Source organism: Eptatretus burgeri, chromosome 4 (genome assembly GCF_056783735.1).
Source record: "Eptatretus burgeri isolate ZD-2024b chromosome 4, Ebu_testis_v1, whole genome shotgun sequence".
NCBI classification, from domain to species: domain Eukaryota; kingdom Metazoa; phylum Chordata; class Myxini; order Myxiniformes; family Myxinidae; genus Eptatretus; species Eptatretus burgeri.
In genome coordinates, this window is record NC_140964.1 from 8,212,549 (window position 1) to 8,240,048 (window position 27,500).

The 27,500-nt window shown below is 43.2% G+C and overlaps 1 protein-coding gene across 2 annotated transcripts in view; it reads right to left on the reverse strand.

The window, feature by feature from the left end:
• LOC147027429 (F-box/LRR-repeat protein 19-like) overlaps positions 1-27,500 on the reverse strand; it is a 152,641-nt gene that overhangs the window by 28,750 nt on the left and 96,391 nt on the right. For both annotated transcript variants that reach the window (XM_085876831.1, XM_085876830.1), the window contains exons 5-7: positions 26,896-27,300; positions 25,737-25,778; positions 24,812-25,596 (exon numbers count right to left, since the gene is read on the reverse strand). In XM_085876831.1, the coding sequence (XP_085732957.1) occupies positions 24,812-25,596; positions 25,737-25,778; positions 26,896-27,300 (1,232 nt within the window). The remainder of the gene's footprint in view (positions 1-24,811; positions 25,597-25,736; positions 25,779-26,895; positions 27,301-27,500) is intronic.

Sequence of the window (27,500 nt, forward strand, 5' to 3'; positions counted from 1 at the left end):
ACCACACGTGCTCTGTTCACAGCTTCGCCATTCACGGCATTTTTCATGAATCACGAACCGCAGGGAACATATCCCCTTTTTCACATTGAAACAATGCCCTGGCATTCACGGAATTGACATTCACGACATATTACAGGAATTAACGGGGTCCGACAACATTCACATTTCAATTGTACATGCTTTACAGATGTACTCACAGTCTAACTGTACATACTGTATAGACGTACTCACAGTCTAACTGTACATACTTTAAAGACGTACTCAGTCTAACTTTACATACTTTATAGACGTACTCAGTCTAACTTTACATACTTTATAGACGTACTCAGTCTAACTGTACATACTTTATAGACGTACTCAGTCTAACTGTACATACTTTATAGACGTACTCACAGTCTAACTGTACATACTTTATAGACGTACTCACAGTCTAACTGTACATACTTTATAGACACACATTCTAACTGTGCATACACGACTGGTCAAAAGTTTTAGAACACCCCCATTTTACCAGTTTTTACTGAAAACTTTAATGTTTAATGTTTCAAAGTACTCTGAAATTAAAGCATAGAACAAATAAACAATTGCAGATAAAAAATAAATCATGGAATCGTTTTGTTGAACAAAATTTAATCTAAATTTTATACTCATTAAAGTAGCCACCTTTTGCAGATATAATGTTGCGAATCTGGAAGCCATGAGCACACAACATTCAGGTCCCATAGCTCAGTTATTTCGATAAGTGAATGTGGATAGATAGCTCCTTTTCCCTAGTCTAATGGGTGAATAAATGTACTTGTGCTGTGAGTTACTTTGATAGTCAGGGTTTTCTTATATTTTACACCCCTCACAACGACGACAACGCCAGCATCACCTTCACCTCGCTCTGGCAGACGCCATCGCCAACGTGCGTGTCAGCACGTACGTGGGCGGAGCCCAAGCAGAATACAGTTCCTCTGACTGTTTGGTGGGCGGAGGCCACGCAGAATAATATTCCTCTGCCTGTTTGGTGGGCGGAGTTCAAGGAGGAGCCTCGTGGTGGCCCTCGACCAATCAGCGTGCTACAGGTGGGGTGACCGCCGCTCAGCCAATCAGATCCCGCGACAGGAGGAAAGGGGTCCGCGTGACGTCACCACGCCCCTGGGCCAATCAATGGACTTGCCGCTCGTTTTGGCCAATGACAGGGCGACAAGCAGTTCTGCACGCCAAAACCGTCCAGTAAGGGAGAGCGGGCAGGGCGGAGGCGTTTCCCCCCGGAGACAGGGTGAATAAGGGTGCGGCGCGTTCGGACTGGGATCCTCTTCCTCCTCCTCCTCCTCCTCCTCCTCCTCCTCCTCCTCATGATTGAGAGCTTGGGAGACTCCATCCCCCACGAGAGCCATGGGGGTTGCGCGCCATGTCCCTGCCGATAACACCAAGGGAGAGATTGGGAGATCCTGCCACCAACAAGAACGGGAATGGGTGCGCGCCGTCTCTCCTAAGATACCGAGGAGAGGTTTGGTTGCCGGCACAAGCGCCGCGTGGAGGAGGTTGATCGCGGCTCGTCGGTGTCTGGATTCGGCTCGCCTCTCGCTGATGCCCGGTTAGACTCAGCGCGAGGACCACACAAGGTGGACAGGTCCGAGGCAGAATCTGGTCTTCAGCTCGCCCTTTCCCTCCGAGCTGGAGGCCTCAATAAAGACCACTTTGGGTCCGTTTCGTGTGTGTGTGTGTGTGTGTGTGTGTGTGTGTGTGTGTGTGTGTGTGTGTGTGTGTGTGTGTGTGTGTGTGTGTGTGTGTGTGTGTGTGTGTGTGTGTGTGTGTGTGTGTGTGTGTGTGTGTGTGTGTGTGTGTGTGGCTCCAGTCTCGTAAGTAATAAATTGTATAAGTGCCTTGCTGTACATACGTGCCTCATATTCGGATAACTCTGCTTCTTGCGTGCCCCCCTGCTCCATTATAAATAAACCCATGTGTTAAATGTATCGGTTCGTTTTTGTCTTTCTTTTATTTGTTTAACACGGTGCGTGTTGGAGAATTAGCCAGGCTGTTGCCACTGTAAAGGGACATTTGGACCGACGGAAGCTCGGTGATCATCCGCTCGGGTCGCACACGGTTCGAGTATGCTAGCGGCTTGCTCCGTACAAGCATCGTCGAGGATGAATTTCCCCGGTAGTTGGACAACATGGGTATTTAGGTAAATTGGAATTGGCAATCGACCCTACCCCAAGTGGTCGATCGATTGGCGAACTTCGGTCCGATAAGGGCACCGTCGGCTCCGGAGTTATCCGGGGTGATGACCTATAAATTCCGGGTGATCGGTGGAGCCGAATCTACTGCTCCATCTAGCGGTCGTGCTCATCGCCGATACCCAGCCCCACAACAATAACAGCCAAGCATACTCGTGGCATTCTTTCTACAATGGAAATCAAATATTGTTCGGAAAGTTCTTCCCAACACTGTTGCACTTGAAGGTTGCTTTGCTTTCACCCTTCTGTCCAGTTCATCCCAAACCAGCTCGATGGGGTTGAAGTCTGGAGACTGTGCTGGCCATTCCATGATTTGAAGCCTACCGTCTTGTTTTTTTCTTCTAAGATAGTTCTGACATAGCCTGGAGGTATGTTTTTGGTCATTATGTTGCTGTAGGATGAACCCCTGACCAACTAGGCGTAGACCAGAGGGTAGTGCATGGCACTGCAAAATGCTGTGGTAGCCTTTTGGTTCAGGGTGCCAGTCACTCTGGGCAAGTCGCTGACTCTGTGTCCAGCAAAAGAGCCCCAGGTCATCACGCTTCGTCCTCCATGTTTGACAGTTGGTGTCACACAATGAGGAACCATGCTTTCGCCTACTCGATGGCGTACAAAAACCCTGTGTGATGAACCAAAGATTTCAAATTTTGATTCATCGGTCCATAAGACCTTCTTCCAGTTTTCAGTGGTCCACTGGCGGTGCTTCATGGCCCAGCCAAGCCTCTTTTTCTTATTTCGTCATCTTAGCAATGGCTTTCTTTTTGCCACTCGACCTGTCAAACCTGCAGCTCGAAGTCTTCTCTTCACAGTTGAACCTGAGACTTCCTTACTTCGACCAGTGTTAAGCTGTGCTTGAAGCTGCTGTCCTGTGAGCCGCCGATCACGCAAGTTGTTAACTCTCAGAAACTTGTCTTCTGATTGTGTTGTGGCTTTTGGTCTGCCAGACCTCTTCCTGTCAGAGTTTCCTCCAGGTTCCAAGTGCCTTTTGATGGTGTAGGAAACTACTCACTGACACCTTGGCTTACTTTGCAGTTTCTCCAAAGGAAAGACCTACACTTTTAAGGGTTATAATGGTCTGTCTGTCTTCCTTTGTTAATTGCCTTTTTCTCGCCATTATGACAGCAACATACTACTTCCTGCAGTGCAATATTGTCCAAATAATGCTTCAGAGGGTGGAGCAACACAGTCTGTTCCAACACTGCTTTTATACAGACGAGGGTTTGTAACTAATCAACAAAAGTTGGGACAACTGCAGCAATTGTTTGCATCAACTTTCAAAGCTTGATTTACTTCCATTGCTGCAGAACAGCTGCAGTTGCTAACCCATTACTTGTTCCCTAAAAAAAGGGCCTTTTTTAACAACTCTGAAATTTTCATAATTTTTCAGTTTTTGGTAACTTAAACTTGTTTTCTTTTTCTTTTTTAACCTCTGGCAGTTTACCGCTTAGCTTTGTACCATTTCAGGTTATTCACTGGACTTGAACTGCTTACATTTCGGTAAAAACTGGAAAAAGGGGGGTGTTCTAAAACTTTTGACCGGTCGTGTACTTTATGGACGGACTCACATTCTAATGATACTTTATAGTAAATAGGCTTGGGCGATTCTTAAAATTTGAAAATCAGTTCCGATTTTGAAAGTAATCAATTCTGTGTGGGGGGGGGAGGCAGTGAGCTTACCAGGAGTGACTGTTGAGTAGGCTTGCGTGATCCTGATTCAGTGCTCATGGATGGCTATTTCTGATTTGCCGATGATGGCGACTGATCTTGGTCACATTTAGCATGACTTTCCATTGCACGACCACGAGCTTCCCTTGGATTGAATGACTTCAGATGCTTATGCGTCACGGAGATACTCAACATGTAAGAGAACTAATTGATGCAGAACATGCATCAAACTTGCTTCGGATTTAAAATGTCGCTCGGTTTTTCCGGAATATTTTCAAATCCAAAGAGGCTCCACATCTTCGAAGCAGATTTCCCTTTCCAAGGAGGTCCTCCATGTCCATTCTTACTTTTGCTGCCCAGATTAAAAGCGAATGCCGTTATCTGTATCTGTCCCACCTTGAAACACAGAAATGCTCCTGAGAAAGAAAAAAAAAGAATTACAAGTTTCTCCAAATTCATCGAAACCTCATAGGTTGACTCTGCCTGTCATCCTTCCAAGTCGGCAAAATGCGTGCCAGTATGCTGGTATCCTGTGTCTGAGTGATGACCCGTCCAGGATTGTGCTCAATAACCAAGGAGACTGCTTCGGCAGCACCAACGCTCTGCACAGAGTATGGTCCCAATGGATGGATTCTATATATCCTTTTTGGCCTTGTCTCTCAATGGTGAAGAATCGCTTAAAAATTATCAGATCCAGATCCAGATTCGGATCTTCACCAAAATTGAATCAATTCTTCCTTGTCACACACCCAATGTATCTGCAAAGTTTTTTTCCGGATCCGTCCACAAATTTTTGATATATCGTGCTATATTTTAGTTTATCTCTCAATGGCGAAGAATCACTTTAAAATTTCTCGTAGTCGGATCCGGACACGTATCTTCACCAAAATCGAATCTATTCGTCCTTGTCACACACCCAACCTGTCCACCAAGTTTTGTCTGAATCGGTCCACGACTTTTTGAGATATCGTGCTACATATCATTTTTGGCCCCATCTCTCAATGGTGAAGAATCACTTCAAAAAAAATATCTCATAGCCGGATCCGAATTCATATCTTCACCAAAATCAAATAATTTCGGCCTTGTCACACACCAAACTTGTCCACCAAATTTCATCCAAATCCATCCACAACTGTTTTTTTAAGATATCCTGTTCACAGACAGACAGACAACAAATTGACGGGTGAAAACATAACCTCCGTCCACCTTCATAGGCGGAGGTAAAAATGCACAAGGATGTTGGGACGGTGTGCCAAAATGTATGTCAACAAGGTAGGGATGTTGACAATAAATGATCAAGTGAAGCCATCCCGATATCTTTCTTCAAATAATGCTTGTTACCGGACCATTTGCAGTGATAGTGTATGTTGATGGTCTCCGTGTATCAATTTGGCCAGTGAAATATTAAAGTGATATAAAATAAACACACACACACACACACACACACACACACACACACACACACACACACACACACACACACACACGATATTATATTTATTTCCTGTCCCTCACATTGTAAAACAGAAACACTCATTTGCAAACACAACTGTTATTTTAAGAAAGACTAGTACATGCCGGTACGTGCGTGGCCGTATGTGGAAGAAAAAAAAAAAAAAAAACTTTCAAACACCGTGCCACAAACAACAACACAGGCCGTTCCTTCGCTCTCGCGTGCCCGTACGTTCATGGCCGTACGTGCAAAAAAAAAAAACAACAACTTTGAAACCGCGTGCCACAAACAACAACACTGGCCGTTCCTTCGCTCTCGCGTGCCCGTACGTGCATGGCCGTACGTGCAAAAAAAAAAAAAAAAAAAAAAAAAACTTTCAAACCGCGTGCCAGAAACAACAACACAGGCCATTCCTTCGCTCCCGCGTGCCGGTACGTGCGTGGCCGTACGTGCAAAAAAAAAATAACTCAAAACGCGTGCCAGAAACAACAACACAGGCCGTTCCTTCGCTCTCGCGTGCCCGTACGTGCGTGGCCGTACGTGCAAAAAAAAAAAAAAAACTCAAACCGCATGCCAGAAAGAAGAACACAGGCCGTTCCTTCGCTCTCGCGTGCCCGTATGTGCATGGCCGTACATGCAAAAAAAAAAACACAAAAAAACTTTCAAACCGCGTGCCAGAAACAACAACACAGGCCATTCCTTCGCTCTCGCGTGCCGGTAAGTGCAAAAAAAAATCACTCGAACCGCGTGCCAGAAACAACAACACAGGCCGTTCCTTCCCTCTCGCATGCCCGTACGTGCATGGCCATATATGCAAAAAAAAAAAAAAACTTTCAAATCGCGTGCCACAAACAACAACACAGGCCGTTCCTTCGCTCTCGCGTGCCCGTACGTGCATGGCCGTACGTGCAAAATAAAAAAAACTCAAACCGCGTGCCAGAAACAAGAACACAGGCCATTCCTTCGCTCTCGCGTGCCCGTATGTGCATGGCCGTACGTGCAAAAAAATAAATAAATAAAACTTTCAAATCGCGTGCCACAAACAACAACACAGGCCGTTCCTTCGCTCTCGCGTGCCCGTACGTGCATGGCCGTACGTGCAAAATAAAAAAAACTCAAACCGCGTGCCAGAAACAAGAACACAGGCCATTCCTTCGCTCTCGCGTGCCCGTATGTGCATGGCCGTACGTGCAAAAAAATAAATAAATAAAACTTTCAAACCGCGTGCCAGAAACAACAACACAGGCCGTTCCTTCGCTCTCGCCTGCCCGTATGTGCATGGCCGTACGTGCAAAAAAAAAAAAAAAAAAACTTTCAAACCACGTGCCAGAAACAACAACAACACAGGCCGTTCCTTCGCTCTCACGTGCCCATATGTGCGTGACCGTACGTGAAAAAAAAATCACTCGAACCGCGTGCCAGAAACAAGAACACAGGCCGTTCCTTCGCTCTCGCGTGCCCATACGTGCGTGGCCGTACGTGCAAAAAAAAAAAAACAACTTTCAAACCGCGTTCCAGAAACAACAACACAGGCCATTCCTTCGCTCTCGCGTGCCGGTACGTGCAAAAAAATAAAATCACTCGAACCGCGTGCCAGAAACAACAACACAGGCCGTTCCTTCGCTCTCGCGTGCCCGTATGTGCAAAAAAAAAAAAAATAATAAAAACTTTCAAACCGTGTGCCAGAAACAACAACAACACAGGCCGTTCCTTCACTCTCGCGTGCCCGTATGTGCATGGCCGTACGTGCAAAAAAAAACAAAAAACTTTCAAACCATGTGCCAGAAACAACAACAACACAGGCCGTTCCTTCGATCTCGCGTGCCCGTACGTGCATGGCCGTACGTGCAAAAAAAATTAAAAAAACAAACCGCGTACCAGAAACAAGAACACAGGCCATTCCTTCACTCTCGCGTGCCTGTCTGTGCATGGCCGTACGTGCAAAAAAAAATAAAAAAAAAAACTTTCAAACCGTGTGCCAGAAACAACAACAACACAGGCCGTTCCTTTCCGTTCCACAGAAACGACATTGTTGTGTGCAGGGGTTCAGTGGCGATAAACGACCACGAGGTGGAGCAGTGGAGTCGTCTCCCACCGAACACCCGGAATTTAGGTCGTCACCCTTGGATAACTCCAAAGGTCACGGGTCCCTTAGCAGACCGTGGTCGCCAATATTTTGACGGCATGGGGTAGGGTTAATTGCCTGATTTCAATATACCTAAATACCCACGTCGTCCAAGTACCGGGGAAAACCACACCCTCGGCCAACTTTGTCCGAATCGAGTCGCTATCACCGACTCGGATCTGGCGTAACCGAGCGGGAGTTACCGAAGCAGCGCCAGACCAAATGAACAACCGACGGCACGAACGGCCTTACTAATTCACAATACACACCATGCTTGGCCAAAGAAGGAAAGCACAGAAAACAAGCTGGTACATTTAACAGGGGTGTATTTTACAAAGAATAATCGGGAAGGGGAACACAGAGCAGAGTTATCACGAATAAAAGGCAGGCAATGTACAAGCAAAGGAAAGCACTTACACAATTCTACTTATCAGACTGGCGCCACACACACACACGCACGCACGCACGCACGCACGCACGCACGCACACACAAACTGGGCCCTGCTGGGTCTTTATTTCGGCCTTTCAGCTCGGAAGGAAGGCGAGCTGAGGGCAGGGGCCTATCCGGGTACCTCCCTGCCTCGTGCGGTTTCACCGGACCCGCACTTGTGGAGTTCGGAGTCCGTGATGGGAACGGGGATCCCAGCTTGAGCGCTCCAACGCAAGCCACCATGGTGGGACTCGAACCCACGACCCAAACCAAGCCGCATTCGCCACCAAGACCGCAGACCACAATCGCCACAATCCTGCATGAACACAAACTTGTCTGCCCAACACTGGTCCAGACAACCACTCAACCCCTCTGAAGTGGGAGGGGTCGCTTCTCCTCCCACTCACCTCCTCATTGGACGAGGGGTTGTCGGACGACTCGTGGTCACCTCCCAATTGGCTGGGGGGGTGCGTGTCATGCTCGCCCTTCACTCATTGGCTGGAGGAAACGGTCCATGCCCTTCCTTGGGACGGAGCCTCGATCTGAGGCAATTGAGGCTCCACCCACACCTTCAGCCAAAACACGTGGGCAATGGCGACCGGTCGAGTGCGGGACGGTGCCGTTGTTGTAGTAGATGTAGTCGTAGTCGTTGTTGTTGTTGTTGTTGTTGTTGTTGTTGTTGTTGTTGTTGTAAAAACCTAACGAAAAAAATAACTCGTAGCGCACACACGAAATTCCCATTCAACAGAAGGAACGGGACCCTGACTATAAACACATACTTATCGAAATAACTGAGCTATGGGGACCGCTGTCTGCCTGTGTGCAATGGCTTCCAGATTCGTAACAATATTTATAACGGCCCTCTTAGTTACCATAGCTCCCACCCCACCCACTTCCAAATTATTATATTAAGAGTAAATATTGGTTCACGAAAAAATATATTCACGAAAAAAAATAAGTGACCACTATATTCGTTATTGTTGCGTGTCTGTCTGTCTGTCTGTCTGTCTGACTGTCTGTCTGACTGTCTGTCTGTCCCGAGCATAGCTCCATGGGTTTTAATCTGATCCTGATAAAATTTTGTTGGGAAGTTTATATCATGATCTAGTTGTGTTTTTATGAGAATGGGCATGGTGCACCCATTATGGGCGGAGCCACGCCCAAAAAACATGTGTTTTCAGGGGGTAGCCGATTTCGATTTGCATTTTCTCCTTGGGGGTTTGTCGAATCTGGCAGGGGTTTCAGTATTTGGTTAGCCCAATGGCACCTGCATAGCCCCACGGAGCTTGATTTTTCATTTTCGTCCCAAGGTCAAGGCCACAAGGTCACAAACTTAGAAAATTGCGAATTGTGTTTTTAGGGGTAGCCGATTACAATTTGCATCTTCTCCTAGGGGGTTTGTCGAATCTGGCAGGCGTTCTGGTATTTGGTTAGCCCAATGGCACCTGCATAGCCCCACGGAGCTCGATTTTTCATTTTCGTCCCAAGGTCAAGGTCACAAGGTCACGAACTTAGAAAATTGCGATTTTGACATAAAAAATCTATCTTCTCCGAGGGGTTTGTCGAATCTGGCAGTGGTTTCGGTATTTGGTTAGTCCAATGGCACCTGCATAGCCACACAGAGCTCGATTTTTCATTTTCATCCCAAGGTCAAGGTCACAAGGTCACGAACTTAGAAAATTTCGAATTTTGACATAAAAATCATACGACCGCCCAAACTTTGAGAGCTAGGATGACAATATTTTTTTATGCATAATCTTGAGGTCATTCCCCACCTAAAGTCTTCAAACCATTTTGCTCTATCTCGAACATCTTGCCCGTGGCGCCCCCTTCAAATTTGTTTTTACGCTGATTTCATCAAAGTATGGATAATCCGAGGAGTGCGAAATGCCATATAGCCTATATGACGTTATATTGTTCCTGGAATGTTCCAGAGGAAGTTTTGCACCAAAGGTCATAATCCTTGACCTTTGACCTTTAAAGGTCACAAAGGTCAAATTTTCAAAGTTGTCAGAATCAAACCGGGTTTTCGACCTTCTTCGACGAACTAACTTCTATAAGCTTGAGCACGTATCCTGTTTCCTTATTTTAATGTCCACAACATTGTTTTGTGATCTTTAAAGGTTGTTGAACGAAACTGGGTTTTCGACATTTTGCAGCTCATAACCTGTCACTCGTACCACATCATGTTGATCATTTTTATAACTTGGTCAAACATTATCACATTGTCTCATCCTTGACTTCTGAAACGATCTACATCATCAAATACTGCTCGTGAACTATCGTCGTCTTCAGACTTGTCATAATTTTAAACTTACTCTGTACATTTTTACAAGTCCCAGATCTTCCATTCTCATCTGTGTTCATAAGCATGCAAACCAGATGCGGTGTCTTCCTCAGGTAAGTCGACCTCAATCACAGTCCTTGCGGCACGGATTAAGATGGGTGCCATGCTTCGTCTCTGATCTCCAACCTTCGAGCTAAATCCAGCTGCATCCCACCAAATATGCCTGAATCTCGAATTTAAACATGAGTAGTAAGAAGGGGAACATCACTTGCAATGAAAAACAGCCTTATCTGTTAAGAAATCGCAAGGAACTCGCGCTGCAATTGAAGACCGAGAACATCATGCCTGGAGGAGTGCAGGGCCATGTTACTGAGGAGGTATTTGCATCCTTTAGATTTGCTGAGAAGGTGCTACAGAAACTCAAGGTAATGAATACAAATGTCGGTATTGTGTAGCATGAAATTAAAGAAATAAATACTTTTATGGAGCTTCAGAAAATGGCAATCGATTCCTCTGACCAACTGGCAAAGCTAAAGGTTGTGAACATACCTCAAATGGCTAAGAAGAGCAAGGAAAATGAGGCAAAGGTAATGAACGCCATTACTGCCATGGAAATACACGACAGGAAGCTAAAGCAACACATGTATGGATTTGCCTACGAAGCCGTCGGAGAATATTGCTGCCGTGGTCCGCGACACCAAAATGAAGCTCGGATTCACGGGTGAGGACGCAAGATCCATGATGCTGGTCAACGTACATCAACCGCTCAAGAAACCTCGAACAGATGGCACCGCAAAATAACATTCAAGTCCCAACCCTATGATCATCAGATTCACCTCAATGATTGATCACAATGCCCGTCATCAACCTTTTAAACTGGGTAGCGATCAATGAAAACCCAGCCCTCGTTTATCATTCACACAGACCTCCCATCACATGTAAAAGGCAACGCGATATGGATGTAGGAGACCGCATATACCCTCCGCTAACAGCGTGGCAAATCAACGAGAATCCGTCTCAACGGCACAGAGTTGTGATTCGAACATCGAGATAAGGGAATGAAGCAGTCACCGTGGCAGAAGTATGCACGTTGATGTTTTGTTTGCTCGTTCATTTATAAGGACAGTAAATTAGAACAATAAGGTTTGATTAATGATGGTAATGCCCTGATATTGGGATATTCACATATTGTTATCGACAGTATTTTGCTTGCTATTATAAAACATGATTTTTGGATGAATGGCTATAAGGTGGAATAGTTAACACTGTACAGGAAGCTAATTTCCCCACAAAAATTAATATTCATTTTCTTTCACTATTAAAAATTTTGGATGCAGCAATGACTGCTCGTTAAGGAAATTATGAAATTTTATTTCACATTATTTGTTTGCCTTTGTTACAGCTGTAATCTATCTGAAATCAAACATACAAACAGATTATGTAGATTTATGTTGTTTATGCTCCTAAAAACAAAATTTCATGGTAAACTCGAGGGGGAGCACTCGAGAGAGTGCAAAACCTCCGCCGCCAATACTGCTGGGTCACTCAAGTGAACCTTATATCTTATTCATTAAATATGATGTCAACAGTGCTGACAGAGTTATAGTTCTTTTCTCCATTTTTTTTTTGGGGGGGGGGGGTTGGTTGGAAATCACTTAAAACATGTAAAAATGCAAAAAAAAAGAAATTGAAATTTTGTTCAAAAAAAAGTTGCAAAATTTTTCTTCTCCAACAATTTTTTTTGGGGGGAGGTTGGAAATCACTTAAAACATGTAGAAATGAAAAAAAAATCTTTTTTTGGGGGGAATAACAATTTTTTTGGGGTGGGGGCAGGTTGGAAATCACTTAAAACATGTAAAAATGCCCAAAAAAATTTTTTCTCAAATTTTTTTTTTGGGGGGGGGGGTGGAAATCACTTAAAATATGTAGAAATGCAAAAAAAAAATTTTCTCTAAATTTTTTTTGGGAGGGGGGGGTAACAATTTTTTGGGAGAGTTGGAAATCACTTAAAACATGTAGAAATGCAAAAAAAAATAAAAATTCTCTAATTTTGCGGGGGGGGGGTAACAATTTTTTGGGGGGGTTGGAAATCACTTAAAACATGCAGAAATGCAAAAAAAAAATTCTCCAACAATTTTTTTTTGGGGGTGGGGGGACCAACTCCAAAATTTAATGGCATGATCCTTGGACCATACCTAACCCCCCCCCCCCACCAAGTTTCGTCAAAATCCGTCGAGGAGTTTTTCAGTAATACTGTTCACAAACAAACAAACAAACAAACAAACAAACAGAAAGGGGTGAAAACAGTAACCTCCAACCATCTTCGAAGATGGCAGAGGTTAACGAACTTGGTACAATCAATGATTAGTGGTTCTGATATCGCTTGTCGTAATGTACGAACGGAAGGCACTGTGCACCGATTTTGAAAGGAATCCAAGTTCACATGTAAGCCCAATATATACTCCTCAATGACTAGTTCAATTGGAAAATATTCCTCATCACATAATCACAGATGCTATTGTCAAATGTGCCATTCCTATGTTCCTGATTGTAATTGAAATGACAGTTTTCATGATTGCCAAACCTGCTCTCCACAGCTCCTAATTTTAAATCGCCTCTTTTGATCACCTTGATTCAGAGGATTCTGACAATATTGTTTTTCGATTTACAATCGAACGACGATGAAAACAAAGACCAACTGACAAATTTGTGATTCGATCTGTTTGTCACCCACGACAAGTGTTTGGGTAAAGAATAACGAGACCCAGATATAAATTTCTTTCTGAAAAATACTAATGATTCTCAATATAATAATATCGGCAAATTTGTATATCAATTTAGTAACGGACACCATAAGAGTGTTTTTTTTTTCAAATATACTCTTTAAAGCTTGAGAAGTGACTTATTCAAAAGAACATCGATTCGATTGTTGATTTTCTAAATCTTATGAATGACCAGTTTAATGTAATTGGTTTCTCTGAGACGTGGCTTAAAGATAGCAACACATTATTGCAGACACCTGATTATTCATTCATAAGCAAAAATAGATGTGAGAAGGGTGATGGAGGAGTAGCAATATACATCCAAAACACATTTGTGTATTTTCAACGCAATGACCTGGTTCCAAATGACACCTTATGCGATTCATTATTTATTAAATTGATCAAATATATGACAAAAACATTGTAGTTGGAGTGATTTGCAAAACCCCAAATGTAAATTCTGATAATTTTATAAATGCATTAGATATATTATTGAATGGTGTTTTCGGAAATTAAATCCTTGTAAGTCACGCCCTGAAGAGGATGTGAGACCATCACAATACCCCTGTCTGTCTGTGTGTCCACATCTATACATTTTTTCCTTTAAAAATGCTTTTCTCTGCAATCGCTTGTCCGATCGATGCAAAACTTTAAACAAAGGAGGGACTCCCCATGGATAATATTTTATTGCGAACTCTGACATCATAGGTCACATGGCATAGCAGCCATATTGGATTAAAGGAAAGAATTGGGACATCATTTTCCCCGAAATCGCTCAATGAAAAAAAAATTGAAACTTGGCATATCTTCAACTACCCACGGAGTATATAGGATGATATTGATGATGTCATCGGTGAAGTGGTATTGTAGCCATAATTGGTTGAATTGAAATTTTCATCCACAAATCCTTAAACTTTGACCAGATGTGGGTGAACAATTAAATTTACGACATTCATAACCCACGCCAAGAAACTACATGGCATAATAGGGTACAAGGGCCATAATAGTAACGTGTTCAGCTAACGATGGTATTTTTGTTCAGGATGAACGCACGAGGTGAGGCTATGCGCTCTACAAGTACCGTTCTAGTTTATTATGGATGATTTCAACATAGACCTCCTTCAATATAATGTAAACAACTCAACACTTTATTTATTCGCTCCCAAGTAACTTTTGTTTACCCTTCATCAATAGACCAACTCGTGTTACGAGATGCACAGCTACAGTGATTGATAATATATATATATATATATATATATATATATATATATATATATATATATATATATATATATATACATATATATACATATATATATATATATATATATATATATATATGTACTAATCAACATGAGTTACCGATAACCAGCTGTGTTTTATCATGATATAACTTATCATCTACCTGCGTTTCAAATTATACTGGCTGTATTAAAAAACAGTTTCGGGCACAAATACTTTCACCTCATATACTCATTAATTATACAAATATTGATCAATTTAAAAAGAAGTTCAAAGAGAAAAAAATTGGGAACATTTTGTCACTGACACAAATGAAACTTAAAATCCATTTGAATGAAGATTACAAAACTTGTATGATAAATGTCTCCCAATTTGTAATTCTAAAAACAAAACTGAAAAGTTAAAACGCTGGATGACTGACCGGTTGTTTCTTACAATTGATGAAGTACAAGATGAGGTTGCATAAAAAAAAAATTCCTCCACAAACCTTCAATTGTTAACTCATCCAAATTTAAAGAATTTGAAAATAAGCTCAATTTCTTGATTACACCAGTAAAATAAAACTATTACCAAGATAAGTTCTCTCTCTACAATTCAAATATTAAAGGAACCTGGGCTGGTCTATAATCAATACATTGATTCACAAAAAGAAACACACAAAGATTTGAATATCATCATGAATTGCAATGGAAAAACAGCAACAAACACTGAAAAAAAAAAGTTTCCAGTGCTTTTGATGAGTTTAGCGAAGGAGCGACTTCCGTAAAAAATAGATAGCTCAATTCCACCAAGTCAAGTTGATTTTCGCAGTTATATGAATTATCTTACTTGAATTCTCCAGATGTTTACCCCACAACCGCATTGGAGGGCTGTGATATTGTTTGTTCTTCGAAAATAGTAAGGCCCCTGGTTTGGATGAGCTGAGTCTGAAAGTAATTAAATCAGTTATTGTACACATTAGAAATAAATGAAGTCATATCTTCAATTTATCTTTAAACAAAGCAATTTCCCAAACAAAATGAGAGACGCGAAGGTCGTACCGATTTTTAAAAGTGGGTACAAAAGAGAACGGAACAATTACAGGCCCACATCAGTTCTTCCAATATTTTCCAGAAATAATGGAGAGAATTGCTCATACACGGTTATTCAAATTCCTTGACAAACATAATATTCTTTCCCGGTCAGAATATGGATTCCGTCAAGGTTATTCAACATCTTTGGCATCAATTGATCTTACTAAAAGAATAATCAATGCATGTGAAAACCAGAAGGGCACTCGGTCAAGTGCATACTCCACCCTGTAATGCTTAATCCACGAGAACATATCTGGCCCAATACATTTTTGAGATATCGTGTTTGAGCCTCTCAATGGTGAAGAATCACTTTAAAAATTCTAGTCGACGGATCCGGATTCGGATCTTCACCAAAATCTAATTAATTTGTCGTGGTCACACACCCAACCTGTCCACTAAGATTTATCCGAATCCGTCTACAACTTTTTGAGATATCGTGCAATATATCAGTTTAGCCCAATCTCTCAAAAGTGAAGAATCACTTAAAAATTATTATAGCCGGATCCAGATCCAGATCCAGATCTTCACCAAAATCTAATCAGTTCGTCCTTGTCACACACTGAACCTGTCCACAAAATTTCATTCGGATTCGTACACAACTTTTATAGAAATATTGTAAACAAACAAACAGACAGAAAGGGGTTAAACATAACCTCCTTCACCTTCGGTGGCGGAGGTTATAATTCTCATGCCATCGGCATTTTCGTTGATTTATTTAAAGCTTTTCACGCGATTAATTCGAAAATATGTCATTATCCAAGTTATATTATTATGGAATCAGGGGTGTTCCATGACTGGTTTATCTTCTCTGTCACTCCCATGCTATAAATCCCATGGTACGAGGTATAAATCTTCTCTGTCGGAGTCTTTCCAAGTTACCTGTGGTGTTCCCCAAAGTTCTTTATTTGGTTCATTATTATTAGTCCTGCAGACTCGTAGAGGTTTCAAGAAAGTGGACTATCGGTTTGCTCTCGGTCTGTCCCTCTGTCCCACCTGTGGTTTTTCCGACTTCCCCCCCCCCCATACCCTTCAACATATTCAACTGAAATTTGGTACGTGGCTATATAATTATGCCTGGTGTTGGCTTAATGATTAGGGTGTTGGTAACTCGACCAACACCTCTGAGGTTCGGCAAAATGAGTGGCAGCATGCTGGTATACTGAGTCGGAGTGGTGACCCATCCAGGATTGTGCCCAATAGCCAAGGAGACTGCTTAGGCAGCACCAACGCTCTGCACAGAGTACGGTCCCGATCTCCTCTCTTCTATGTAATCCATAATATAATGGGCGCAAGCCTGGAACTTCTAACACACTTTTCTCTGAACATATTCTGTTCAGACTTCTGAAATCTTCACATTATGTGTTCCATGTATTTACGCAGGTGATAGCAGATTCAAAAAAAATCAAATATAGATGTAATTTTCAGAGGGAATCGATATCGTCATAATCAGCAGTGTTCGGCGGCAAACCGACGGCCGGGTCCCAGACGACGTGCTTTACTGAACCAAGTCCATGAGTCAGGACGTTTGTTCAACTCAGCATTTACGACTTTTATCCTGCCATGTTGTTAATCTGTTGATGGAGGTAATATAGAAATGATGAATATGTAAAATCGTTCGTGTTACTCATCTGGCAATATGTGTCAAGGCCAACAATCTAAAGCGACCGGTCTCAAATGCTACAATGGGCACTCGGACACACCACCAATATCAACTGAGCTGTTGAATGCGGCACAAAACATCCAAAGAAAGTACCTTAACCGAGTATTGTAATCCATCCTGTCCCCCATACCCGTCGTAGACGGGTTTCTGTTAATTACTATAATTCACTGACTGGTGTTTGTTTGTTTATCGAGGTACTCCTCCTGCAGTTTTGGTCCGATTACACCCATACTTGCTACATAGGATCAGTACGACCCCAATTAGTGTATATGGGTGTTTCATCTTTGCCGGTGATCTTGGGGGGGGGGGTAAGGGGGGAGGGACACAAATTCTCCATGTAAATGTGTATCGTGTAGCGCCACCTCCAAGTTTGGGACGATAAGGTGCCTCCGCTTTCCTAGTTTAGATGAACAAAACAAGTCTCCACCATTTACAGTGCAGTATTCCTGACCCCACATTTTCAGGTACAGTGAGGTGTTTTGAATTATAAGCAGTCGGTGTGTTTTTGCTTCAGGTACGAAACTCGGGTTATTATTTTTTGCCTCTACAGAGTTGTCAGTTGCCTAATCACCACCCATAATGCATCAGAAGAATGTGTTGTATGCTTGGAACAAGATGCCCATAGGGCGGGTGCTCTGCTAGTTTGATAAGTTGCAGAACAAGTTCGAGTTTCAGGGCGTTTCATCAATTTTTCAGTTATACCCTTTTTGGACTTAAAAAATATCACATCAGTCAGGGACATGTATCGCAAAGCAATTCTCACTCTTGTTTTGTATGTCAACGTTCATAAATCTACGGAATTGTCAATGTCAATTCCGATTCGCATCGATTCTGATCAAATTGTGGGAGTTGGAGAGACCAAGTTTGTTTCTTGGAAATACCGTGTTCAGGAAATCGCAAATAAAGTAGCAAAAAATACTGGCGTTATCGATATTATGAATTACTTTCTCCCTAATACAATACTAAGATATTGCTTTATTGTTCACTTGTACTTCCACATACTAATTTAGTCTGCGGAAATACATCTCAATAAATTGGTGATATTTCCGAAAATAATTCATCGGAGAATATCGGGAGAACGTCCAAGAGCTTGTGCAAACCAATTATTTCATCATTTAAATCTTTTTTAATCATGTGATGTCACATCACAGCAGCAAAATATTTTCATGTATAATAAATAAATGTATTAATTGACTACTTCCTTCGAAATTTTTTGATATTTTTGAATTTAATCATGAAATTCATCAGTACGATACCAGATTCGCCACTGATATTCATTTTCCAAAATACTGCACAGAACTCTTGCTTTTCAACATAATATTCATTTCTTTGGCCCTAAACTATGGAATGGTCCGTCATTTAATTCAAACTTGAGCAATATTTTGCATTGTATACAGGTCTTTGAAAAAATCGATTGTATATTTGTCTGTTGAATTCTCACATTGGTGCTTTCCATTGACCCATTGCTCTATCGATCCACTGACCCATTTATTCATTTTGTTAAATTGTTTGCCCATGAATACGTTTCTTTCGTTTATTTATTTTTGTTTGTTTGTTTTTCTCGTGTCAAAAATAATCAAACTCGTGGACATAGTCACGACATTTTGACATAGTCAAACTCGTGGAAGAGCGAATACAATGAACGGATCAAGGCATAAAAGGAACATTAGAGAAGGTGAGGGGGGGGGGTACCAAAACAGTGGAGTTGAAGGACAAGATAGAGGGAGACTTGGAGAAACAATGGGTATGGGGAGGAATCGTGGACAGGGAAGGACACAAGATGGACACAGAAAGAAATTCTTCGAAAGAAAAAACTGGAAATTTGGAATGAGGGCTTGGGGTGGGGTGAGGGGTGGGGGGGGGTGAACGAGAATAGAAAAGATCATGGTTTTTACTTGGGGATGATCTGTGAACAGCTGTCTTAAGGACTGTTGGAAAGAGTGAGATTTAAGAGAATGTGGAACTTGGTTCCACAAGTGGAGAAAAAGAGGAACGAATGAGTGGAGGTGAGCAGTTTTACCAGAAGGGGGTTGATGGTGGACCGTGCGTGCACTGCAGAAACGTAGGGGGTGGGGTGGTGGTGAGGTGGGGAGGGGGGAGGAGGCACAGAAAGAGCAGAGGGTGCAGGAGCAAAAAGGAGGCAGTAGAAGACAGAGACCACCGATGGGGACTGTCTGCGATTGGAAAGTGGTCGGCCCATCAAGCTGCAGATGAAGGCCCTGTAGGTGGATAAGCGTTCAGGTGTGCCAAGGAAGGACTTTGTAAGACAAAGGATGCCCAGTCGGCAACTGGCTTTGGAGGCCAACTTTGAAATCCGGTTTGCTTATAGGTTTGGTTATTCCACGGTTTAGTTATATTTGCTATGTAATCTGTGTTGTTTTGTAGTTCATTCTGAATTTCACCTGTATGTGTAAGGACGTTCACGATGCAAGCTAGCCTTTTGTGATTCAACGTCCTTCAGCCATTGAAATGTCTACTTTAGAAGCTGTTGCTTTTCTTGAAGGACATAAATGTTGTTTTGTTTCGATTTGATACATCTGGCTCCCACGTGAAAATAGCTGGCACAAGCTTCATGTATTTTCACGTCACAAAGATGTGTTTTGCGGAAAGGTTGTTTACTGTTACTTGGTAATGAAGCACAGGAAGGTCTTTCAACTGCAGATGTCCATTGAATAAATCACCAAACCTGCCGTGTTAATAGGAGGCACTCCGGCAAGGTTAAAAATCCATTCATTGGTTGCGATTCGTCGGGGGGTTGCGTCACACACGCATGGGTCTTGCTCCAACCCACATGGTCGGGAGTTTGCGGTACGGGCAGCTGCTCGTTCGGCGAGCACCGTATGTTCTCGAAGTCTTTTGTTAGGCAGAGGCACAGCCGTTTATCTCAGGTACGTTTCCAAGTATTTTCAGCTTATTTTAGATGCTTTGAGAGCCATTTTAGGTTACATTCCTGGTCTCACACACATGATATACTGCACTGTACTTTAGTGTGCTCTGAACATGCGCACCGAGCATTCTGGGGCAGATTACATCATTTTGAACGTCACATATTCTCAACAGGTATTGTTCCCTGGAGTGTCTTAGAATTGCCATAATATTTAAATTAATAAAAAATAAATAACCAAACAAACCAAGGTCTAATATGGAATGTCCAGCTGGAATTAAGCTTTTGAAATTATAGTTTTAAATTTTATCACACCAGTCTTATGCAATGCTTGGATACGAGGTGGCAAGCACATGCACCCGTTACCGGCTTCACAAACCGTGTTCAGGATAATCTGAGCTTCAGGCTCGTTCAAGTCAAGTCCACAATTTTCATACCCCGCACATGCATGTTGTACTATAGTTGGACAAGCTGGGTCGAACCTTAACATACACCACAAGTGACAAACAAGAATTTCTGAAGTTTGATCTACTCTTGAAAACCAAAGCAATTAAAAATTTGACTTTAAAAAAAAAAAAAATTGGACGCAAGGGAAATAAAACTTTTTTTCTCTCTCCATTCATAAATACTCTGGATTCACATCATCAACTTTAAACAACTGATATTCAAATGCTTCATTTGCCTTATTCCTCCATGAGGAACACCCTGAGCGAGTGTTATTCAATGTCTCTTCCTCCTCTTCTTCTTCTTCTTCTTCTTCTTCTTCTTCATCACAGGTTTCCTTCCAAAACCTGTCAAACTCACAAACACTCGGACCATGGACCGCCGCCCAAGACCCATACCGACAACATGACTTGCCTTCAACAACCCCTCATTTCACCCTTCTTGTGATGTCCATCTTCATGTATCAGAATTGGGGATCATGACAAGTGAAGTTTACACAGTAATTGTGTAAACTCTACATTCACGTCCATTAACAGTGTCAAACCTCTCCATGTCGGTACCCTACCCTCTTGTCATCTCAGTGTTGCCCGCATCCTCCCAACACTACCCTTTATCTGTGTTCCTCTCTTCAGCATCCCTCCACCTCATTTCCTCCTTCCTGATTCCTTCTTACCCTGGCCCCTCCCAGCTTACACCTGTGGTGAGGCAGTTCCCACGAGACAACTTGCCTTCTCCTCCTGGAAGACAAATCCAACCAAAGTAAACCTCAGCTCATTCCACAAAGCCAGCAACAGGTGTGTATCCACTCTCAGGAGAGCCAGAAAACAACATCTGTCGAACCTCACGAATGAACTTTCAACCTTGTCTACCTTCTCTAAAACCTGTGGCACCTTGTTCAGTCTGTCTCCAGAAATCCTCTCTTCAAATGGCACCACAGCCGACTCCGCTCGTGAGAAGCCCGAATGCCTCAATTCTGTGTTTTCTTCCAAATTTTGTGTCCACAACCCCTCACTCTCGGTACCCATCCTTCCCTGTCGTAACCAACTGCTCCTGAATTCTGTGTCTTTTGCATCTGAGAAGGTGGAGAAGTTTCTTTCAACCCTCAACTCCGACTCTGCATCTGGACTGGACGGCATCAGCATGCGTGTCCTAAACACCTGCTCTGCTGCTTTTGCACATCCTCTCTCTCTGCCCTTTTCACCCTATCATTTGCCTTAAGTAATCGTCCATCTGCTTGGAAATCAGCCAAAATCACTGCACTCCATAAAAAAAAACTAGAACGGGCACTCGTAGAGAGCATATACCTTCACCGCCGCTACTGTTTTGTTCTTGGCATAAGAGTGTGGGGAACAGAACAAGGAGCATTTGGGTGCTGATTTCATACGAATCGGATAAGAATTGACTGCGTTATGATAAAAATACGAACATCTGCAAGGTCGTGACCCCCCTGACTTTTGACCCCCAACCGCGAGTAAGGGCAATTACGTCATTGTGTCAAGTTGCATATCACAAGATTGGGCATTAAATTCTGAACATTTTGGCATTAGTTTCATGCAAATTGGATAAAAATTGACCACGATATGGTAAAAAGACGATTTTGACCTTTTCATGACCTTGACCTTGACCTTTGACCCGATTGCTCCCAAAATCTAATCAAATGGTCCTTGGCTAATAACCAATCATCCCACCAAATTTCATGCAATTCGGTTTAATACTTTTTAAGTTATGCGAATAACAAACAAATAAATAATCATTGGCATCTCCCACAAACATATATTTTGGTACTGATTATAATGCCAGGATTTGGGACATTTTCTTTTAAAAACAAGGGTAATGACGTAATTGTGTCATGTCGCCCATCACAAGATTGGGCAATGAATTCTGAACATTTTGGCATCGGTTGCATGCCAATTAGAACAAAATTGACCGCGCTATGGTAAAAAGACGAATTTGACCTTTCCGTGACCTTGACTTTGACCTTTGACCCGATCGCTCCCAAAATCTAATCAAATGTTTCTTGGATAATAACCCATCATCCCACCAAATTTCAAGCGATTTGGTTTAATACTTTCTGAGTTATGCGAATAACAAACAAACAAACACACACATATTCACAAATAAATAAATAAATAAATAAATAAATAAATAAATACACAGCGACCAATACATAACCTTTCGCAGAATGCGAAGGTAAAAAAGGTGCAGAAATCAATCCCCCGAACTACAGACCTATTAGCTTACCTACAATCATCACAGTTGATATGAAATCATTTCTTTTCTCCAACAGCCTCATCTCAAATCACCAATTCAGATTCAGAGCTGGTACTCCACCTTGGACATGCTGCATCTACACACCGAACAATGGATGGAGGCCCTCGATGTCAGACGTGAGATCAGGGCCATCTCTCTGGAGATGTCTCGTGCTTTTGATACACTGTCATCCTGCCTTACTCTCCAAACTCTCTGCCTATGGCGTTCAAGGCCAACTCCACACATGCCATACTGTAGGCCAACTCCACATTATCTACTCTCGTGGCGAACATGTGGCTCTTCTTATCTTGTCTCCCTGTCAAGACCGGCCCATGGCAACATTTTTGGCCCAGGAATTTTTGTAATCTTCATAAATTATCTTTCTGACTCTGGAAAATCCTATTTATCCCTTTGCTGATGACTGCCCCCTATGCCACATAACATCTCTCAGATAAGAAGGCTGTAGCTTTTTCCCTCGATGCAGACCTTGATAGAATTACGAGCTGGTTATATACTTGGAATATGTCTTTCAATCCTGATAAATCTCACACACTCACAGTATCTCTCTCTCCAAAAGGATGGTCTGCAAAACCCTTCCAACTGCTTTCTTAACAATCCTCTTGAAGAAGTTCAGTCATTCAAATTTTTGTGCCTCACGATCAGCCATGATATTTCTTGGGTAAAAGTTTGTATCCTCTATCGCACAAAGTCTTTCCTAGGCACACTTGATCTTTTATTGACCGACAAGGCCTTCATCTGCAGCTTGATGGAGTACTGTTCCCTCATCTGAGCTGGTACCCATACCTGACGTCATGGAAAACAAGGCCTTCAAAATAATTGGGATTTCCCGTACTGAAGCTGAGTCTATGGGTCTATCACTTTCCAATTGCAGACATTTTGGTGCTCTCTCTCTCTCTCTTTCTACCACTTCATTTCTGGATTTGCGCCTCTGCTTTTTCCGTCCCACCCAGGTTTCTTACCTTGGCAGTGATATCCACATCTCCACATGTTGTGCGCCAGAGGTCGACGTCTGGGTCGGGCCTGGGGAGCCATGGATTCAATGGATCATGGGGTGTGGCACTATTGGTGCCAATGTAGGACGACGAAAGTCAGAATCTTTAAGTCCTTGGTGCTTCCAGTCTTGCTCGATGGATATGAGACTCAGACTCTGAGCATGGATCTGAGACGAAGACTTAACTCCTTCGGTACCAGGTCTCTTCGGAGAATCCTTGGCTATCACTGGTCAGACTGTGTCCAACGATCAGTTGCTGAGAGAGACTCAAATGAGACTTGTTACCTGCATAGTCCGTGACCATAATATGTGGCAGTATGGACATGTGGCTCGATTTCCTGATGCTGATCCTGCTCACCAGATTCTCTCAGCGAGGGAGCCTCGTGAGTGGAGGAGGCCAACGGGACGACCGTATGCCTCGTGGTTGAAGCAGGTTGATCAGCATCTCAAGGAGATGGGGATGGGTTAGGCATCTGCCTGGGGATGGCCAGACAGAAGCCCCTGGAATACCAACAGAAAGTGAACGCAGCGACACACTGCTCTGGCACATGCTCCGATACCTAACCCAACCTTTAATCCAGGCTGTAGAACCAACTCAATCTCTTCAATCTCATTCTTCCCATTCAGGCTTCAAGACAACCCCTCCACAGCCATCCCCCTCTAACTGAGTCATCCCCCTCCACAACCACGATCTTTTGTACCTTCCCATCAGCCCTTTTCAAGCCCACCTCTTTCTGAGTTTCCAGTTTTCCCTTCACTTTTGTGAGTCAGAGTTTTCAGCTTTATCCATCTCCCCCATGCCCTCATTCTTCCACAGATCCATTCTTTCTGCAAGCCTCCCTTTTATGTCCCTCAACCCTATTATTGTCCCTCTCCCACCCCAACCACCCCATCCCTTTCCACTGTTATTTCTGTTCTGCTCAATCCTGATCCATTCTGTGTTCCAGCTCATCAATGAGCCTCGATGCTGCATACAAAAAGGTCTTTAAATATCCTACAGGATGTATGTAATGCTCGTTTGAATCAGCTGTTGCTGTAATTTGAAGTGGTGAAGGGGTGAGGAGAGCACACAAATGATTTCAGACAAGCTTTAAGTGTGAGGAATACTTCTATAACAGGTTGGATTTATGGGGTTTCCCCTTCCCCCACCCCCAAAAAAGCAAAAAAACAACATACGCATGGATCACACACACAGACAGATATGCGGAGCATGCACACAGACAGACCTGACACATACACACACACACAATTGTAATTAACAATTAATATCAAGTACCTCTTCATGAAATTCTCACTTACCATCGGTTCCAAGTCTTGCAGACCCTCATACAGAGACACAGGTCCCTGTGGGAGAGATGACGGAAGATTGAAACCCAAACCTCATGGCGGAGAGGGTGTGAGCCACCATCTGCAAGTGGCAGCGAGTCCGGTGGGGGGCTCACGAGGGGAGGTTTTATCACATGACGCTCCAGGAGATGAGGTTTGGGTGGCGAAACAGAGGTGGGTGGCCGAGGTAAGCCACCAAGACGCGTATTTCCACATAACCTTAAAGGCATGGCCGTCTGCCTGGAACATGATAATTGATCCGGAGGTCTAGATGTTCCACGGGTGGTGCCATTAAGTGTTTTGGCAGCTTTCTGAAGAAGTTCATTACTTGAGAAAAGGCGAGGAGTACGAGAGCCATTTTCTCCAAGCCCAGAATCCTCTTCATCCTCACGCCGCGACCCATTAGCTGAGCCATCCCAATCGCAGGGGCCCCACCCTCGACCTCCAGGATGTGGTTCACTGTGTTGTAAACCCCACAGGGCTGGACGTGCATTATCCTTGGCCTGCGCAGTGCACGGCTTTGTCCGTTCGGGATCACGAGGCCATTTTGCATTTGGTCTGCGCTCCCGTATAGCCTCGTCACGGAAGCTCGGGCCCGCAGCGTTCCGTCCTGTGGTCTTTCCACTCCCACCCATTCCCAGTATGTCCCTCCCCCAGCTTTGGTTCAAATCTGTGCCCAATGATTTGTCCTGACCCTCGGGCATCTCTCCACGATCATCAGACTCTGTTCGACCGTTAACATCCATTGCCTTCCGTTTCTACAGAAGGAAAGAAAGGACACAAGAGTAAGGTGTTGACAACTTTGTCTCACAAAACAAAACTCAAAAAAATAAAAATAATGGATATCGTGTTATAATGGGCTTCAATAACCTGAACACCAACAGCTAAGCTTACATACCTTCCTCCTCATAAGCTTCTCTGCTTTGTCCAACTTTATTTGCTGTCAGAGAAGGGAGAGGAGGGGGGGGGGGGGAAGGTGAGGGGCAATGATAGAAGGAAAAAAAAAAGACTACATGGTCAGCGCTTTGACAACAACATTGTAACAAATTTTGAGCAAAATAGATCTTACAGCACAATGGGTTGAAACAACAACATATATGGAATTTGAAGGCTACGACACCTCCTTAGGAGAGCACAGTGAAGCCACACCCCCGAGGTGATCATCACACCTAAGAAAGGAGCCTATTCATGAAAGGTGTTTGTAAGCCAGACAGGGACAGAGGAGACACACTTTGTTACAATGCCAAGACACAAAAAGAGATCTCTTTATTACAAACAAAAATCCTACATTACAATGCACGAATGGAAACGCGAGTAAAACCAAAGCAAACCTTAACCTTATCCAAGTAGAGCCCTAAACTATGCTGGACAATTAGCAGACACGTATAAATATTGCAGACAGTGTGTGAAGAAACCAAATACAGTCGAACAGGAATTTGAAGGAAAAACAGTCACCGACGTTGGAATTCTCAAAACAAACCAAAACAGATTTGCCGAACAGAAGCGTCTTTAACACAATAGCTTGTTCTGACACCGTTTTGTTGTTCTAAATCACCATTCTAATGCAGGAACACATGTTTTTCATCAAATAGAGTGTATTTGAACTTGCACTAAACGAAACACATTTTACACTGGGAACCTCATTCGTGAAAAAACAGTCTGATTTGCCGAAGAGAAGCGTTTTTAACACAACAGCTTGTTCTGACCACGTATGTTGTTCTAAATCACGAGTCGAGTGCAGGAACACGTGTTTGTCATCAAACAGTGTGTACCAGTATATCCAACTTTTAATCTACTTTTTGATGCTTGGCCTTGAGGGGAATGAGACATTTGTTACAACAAGACAGTAAAGGAACCCAATTTCACCATGTTGAGGTTGCCATGTAGGATTTGCATTTTAAGCAAGTTTCGTCTCACTGATGTAGCTTGCAGGAAGAAACATGTGTTCAGGAGTGAAGCTTAAAATGGTGAACAACATGTTTACCCTTGAAAACCTTCACCCTTTGATAACTTAAAGGGAACCCTCCCGCAACCCAATGATAACACTGCATTCCCACCTTTTTTCTCTGTCCCAATGGTGCCGCTGCCTCGCCATCTCGTCGCCGCTTGTTAACCAGCCCATCCTCTTGTCCCTTTCGACAAATGACCATCGTATGGTTTGGTTGAGCAGGTGGCAAAAGCGGAGGTGACGGGGTACCCGACACATCCGATAGGTGTTCGGGCCCATCAGCGTCTGCTTCTGCACCGTCGTCTGTGTCGACCGCACTTTCACCGCTGCCCAGCAGCCGGTCGTCATTCCCGTCCTCCTGAAAGCCTTCACTGCTTTCCTCGTCATCCATGCGACGTCGTGAGAGGTCGTCGGAGCGTCTCCGTTCGCCGGCCGATCCCCCTAGGCTACCGACGGCTTCGCGCAGCATTGAGCCAGGCAGACTCGACGCGTACTTGAAGCCTGGTCCACGTTTCTGCAAAAACATGGGAATGCACAGTTTGGATGTGTGTGGAATATCTGACAAATGAAAAAAAAATTGGAGGTCTCTGTTATGGTGACAGTAGGTGACGCTGTAATTCTTTGAAAGCTCTCGATCCTACATTTTGTGCCCTCAAATGGAATGAGTTTGTTAATAATGCAGTACACCATTGAAATACAACACCATTTGTCCTG